The 3,826-nt window shown below is 39.0% G+C and overlaps 1 protein-coding gene across 1 annotated transcript; it reads left to right on the forward strand.

The window, feature by feature from the left end:
• Nucleotides 1–1,754: 1,754 nt before the first annotated feature.
• On the forward strand, nucleotides 1,755–3,350 carry LOC146931724 (uncharacterized). The gene has a single exon (XM_085707687.1). The coding sequence runs from the start codon at nucleotides 1,755–1,757 to the stop codon at nucleotides 3,348–3,350; it is 1,596 nt and encodes a 531-aa protein (XP_085563813.1).
• Nucleotides 3,351–3,826: the final 476 nt, after the last annotated feature.

Genomic DNA, 3,826 nt, shown 5'->3' on the forward strand with positions numbered 1-3,826 from the left:
TCACTCAGGCTTCCTATCGTGGCAAAGTTTGGATCAATTGATTAAAATTAGAAAAATAATCATTCATAAAAAAAATTAGAAAAATAGTAACAAGTATTCATGGGTAGAGGGCCATATTAAGTCCCTCATCAATGGACCATTATTAAGACTTCGGTTTAGCGCAAACTCACACATTTTATTATACTCTCTTTGCACTATCACAAATCTCTTTTTCTCTCCAAGCTCTAAACCACCGGCAAAACCATCAATTGAAAAAATCTTTTTCGAAAAATATCTTTCTTTCGGCGACAAACAAAGGTCTCCGTTGTCATCAACGGCAGAAAGATTCGTGTTGTTCGACGAAGATCATGAGAAAATGGATAGTGGAGATTTGATATTATGTTAAGAGGAGGGTTACACTTTGGTTACTTTAACAAAATCACTTAAAATTAATATTAGTTTATTTGCACACTCCGTTTTGTGAAATTTGCTTATGAAGTGGATGGTCGAGAGAAGTTTTGTTTTAGATTCTATTTGCGATAGACGATCGTTTTGCCTAACAATTAAGATGGTTGAGAAATGTAATGTAATGTGATGTATATCAAAGTGGATGAGATTACCGATTTCTCTTCAATGTTTCCCTCTTGCCATTTAAGCAAAATAGATTCGCAATGTTTGCTTCATGTGGGGAAGAAAATAGCTCTTCTCCCAACAATAAACGCTCACTCCCATACAAACTTACCAAAATACCTCCATGTGAGTTAACTCACGTTCGGTAAGCTGAAAGTATAACCTACATGAGTTAACTCGATTTGCGAAACATTGGCTGAAGTATAACCTACAAGTCACGTGGGGGATATTTTGATCAGTTTGTATGAGAATGAGCGTTTTTTGTTGGGAGAAGAGCAATTTTCTGTGGAGAATTATAGGTCTGTGGGGCACAAGTTAACATTTCCCTTTAAATAACTAAATGCACTTTTCTACTCAAAGTCTCTCTCTTTCCACCATGACAAAGCATACATGCATATGTCCTGTTTTATTATTTCAATGATTTCCTCCATGTGGAGAAGAAGCATAAATCGGAAATTACAAAGAAAATACAAATATTTAAAAGAAAAAACTAATGATTGAGGGAAGTTATAAGAAATGCAAAATGGAGAATGAAGAGGAGGATTCTTTTTAGCGATGAATTCAACTCAACGATGAGCCATGTTGTTCTTGAGATCTGGAAAGGAAAGAGAAAGGATCAAGAATCAGATGAAGAAAGGAGGAGCATAATTATTGTGTGTGAGACTATGCAGATATTCTCATATTTAACTCTAACGAATTTGAACCATATTCAAAGGTGAACCTTTTCTGCTTCACCGGTGGGGAACTTAATAAAGCCCTCACTCTAGAATATATACACCGAAAATCAATATATAATGTTCTTTTGAAAAATGTACAGTTCACTTTTTTAAAATTTTAAAAATGGATTAAATAAGTTTTTTATCCTAATAAATATAATAACAAATTTTATTTTTAGTCATCTTAAAAAAGTGGTATGTTTGCATTCCTATGAAAAATTTCAACACACAATTTTAGTCTTTATTAAATTTAAATTTGTTTAACTGTTCTTAAGTTTTTGAATAATTTTTTCAAACATGTTTAAAAATTGTTTCTTCGCGAAAAATGATTTCAAATTTGATTTCTAAGTCCTGACTTTCATTACTTATATCTCGAATTTTTAGTGTGAGATTCATTCACGTGAATTCACTCTTCCATCAGCTGCGGCCATGCCTTTCGACTGGCAGGCGGAGCGGACTGTGCCGGTGAGTCCATCCAATGCTGCGATGGTTCCTCCTCCTCCCAAGCCCGTTAGCAGAGTCTCTTTCGCACAGGCTCTTACATCAACTTCTACGACTTCCTCAAACGACAACTTGCCGCAACCAGTATTTCGAGGTGAGTCTGTAAGCATCACAATCTCACAAGAAATGTATGAAAAGGGTATGTTTGCTTGTAAGCGTAACCTGAGAGGACGGCTTGTTCTCAATAAGGGAGATACACCTTACAGTACCAAGGACATTCACACAAAACTGCAGAATCATTGGAAGACTGCAGGGCCCTGGAGCATGCGCCCTCTAGGGAGAGGTTTTTATGAATTCACTTTCGCCACAGAGAACGATTTAAGGATGGTTTGGGCCATGGGAACGATTAATATGAAACCAGGTGTACTTAGATTATTTGAATGGACCAAAGACTTTAATATGCACAAGCATCGTAACTCACATGCCCAGGTCTGGATTCGGCTGTTGGAACTCCCACAGGAGTACTGGATGGATAGGACTCTACGGGAGATAGCTAGTGCTGTAGGCACTCCACTCCTCATCGATAAGGCAACATCCAATCGCACTTTTGGTCATTATGCCCGCATTTTGGTTGATATGGATTTTTCAAGAAGGATTTTTCATGAAATCACGGTGGAGAGAATAGGTCACGCTTTTACAGTGGAAGTGGCCTATGAGTGGATGCCTGATTATTGTACACATTGTCACAACATAGGCCACGATGTTTCAGCTTGTCGTTGGCTATATCCGCGTAAGGACAGCAGTGCATCCAAGGAAGCAATAGTTCAAGGCAAGAAACTGGTTCCGTCGAGGCAGCAGAATTGGGTACCTTCTAAGGAAAACCCTTCTGGTATAGGTTCCTCTATAGCCTTTGCTGCCCCCCAAAAGGAGGCTGCACCAGCTCCTACTGTAGTGGATCCTAATGTAACAGTCACGCACCAGAATGCTGCAGTTTCTAGTGGACAGTTTGAAGACATCCAGGTGCAGCAGCAGCATCCTGTACATCACGTAACCTCTCAATTAGATGGGGCAGACACATTACAAATGGGGACATCAAGTAACAGCACTGGTACCGCGGATGCAAGAGTAGAGGCGCAACACAAAGAAATTCCAGCAAAGACAATTCCTCCTTCAGAAAACATGGCAAACCAAATGCCACTTGAGAATGTCACAGATGCAGTGGCCCGTACTGCTGTAGTGGTGTACGAGGATCCAGTTATCACTCCGGTCAATATTGATGGGGTTGGATCGGACACTACTCAAATTGAAGGGTCTGTTGATAAAGAAGATGTTGCGGCTTCCCAACACGCAGTAAACAACAACACAGATGAGGCAGAGGTAAACCCACCCGTACAACAACATGTCAGCAAAAACATTCAAGATGGTCTTGATTTATGGGCCAGAATCCGGGAATATGATCAACGTATGGCTGATGAAGGCTACACTCAAGTTCTTACCAAGGCGCAGAAAGAAACTCGTAAAAAGCTAGTCCTTGGCACGTCCTATAAAACCCGCGCAAAGGGTGCTCTTCCTTCTTCCAAATGATTCTCGAATATGGGTCATGGGATTCAAAGTTATAGTTGGTTAGATACTCTTCCGGCTGATCGTCAGTTGCTTATGGTTTCCTCGTGATAGAGTTGGTTTGTTTATCTACAGATTTTTGTTAGTCTGTAGTAGTTTATTTTCAGTTTTTTGTTTATTTGGCTTCTGAGGGTTTTGGCCTAGTCCCCCCTCTTCTTGTATATTTTTTTCCCTTTCTTTAATAAAATTTTTAGAGTTTGGCGGCATAGGACGGAGGTTTCCCAGATGCCAACCTAGTTGGTGTCGGTGTTTCCTCCCGATGTCTGCCAATACTCCTTGCTTAGCAAAAAAAAAAAAATATATCTCGAATTTTTTGTGATTAAAAAATTCATATTTAATTCATTTCATATTTAAAAATTCTAATTTTTTGTACTACTCATGGATGTGCCTGCACAAGCTTCATAGGTAATAAAAAAAGTCTTTGGTGCAGCAAAGACTAT

This window comes from Medicago sativa, chromosome 4, assembly GCF_051527215.1.
Source record: "Medicago sativa cultivar Bolivia chromosome 4, Bolivia_mono, whole genome shotgun sequence".
Lineage (NCBI taxonomy): Eukaryota > Viridiplantae > Streptophyta > Magnoliopsida > Fabales > Fabaceae > Medicago > Medicago sativa.

Excerpts from the sequence above, each read along its gene's own strand:
- LOC146931724 (XM_085707687.1), top strand. The coding sequence starts at position 1,755 with ATGCCTTTCGACTGGCAGGCGGAGCGGACTGTGCCGGTGAGTCCATCC.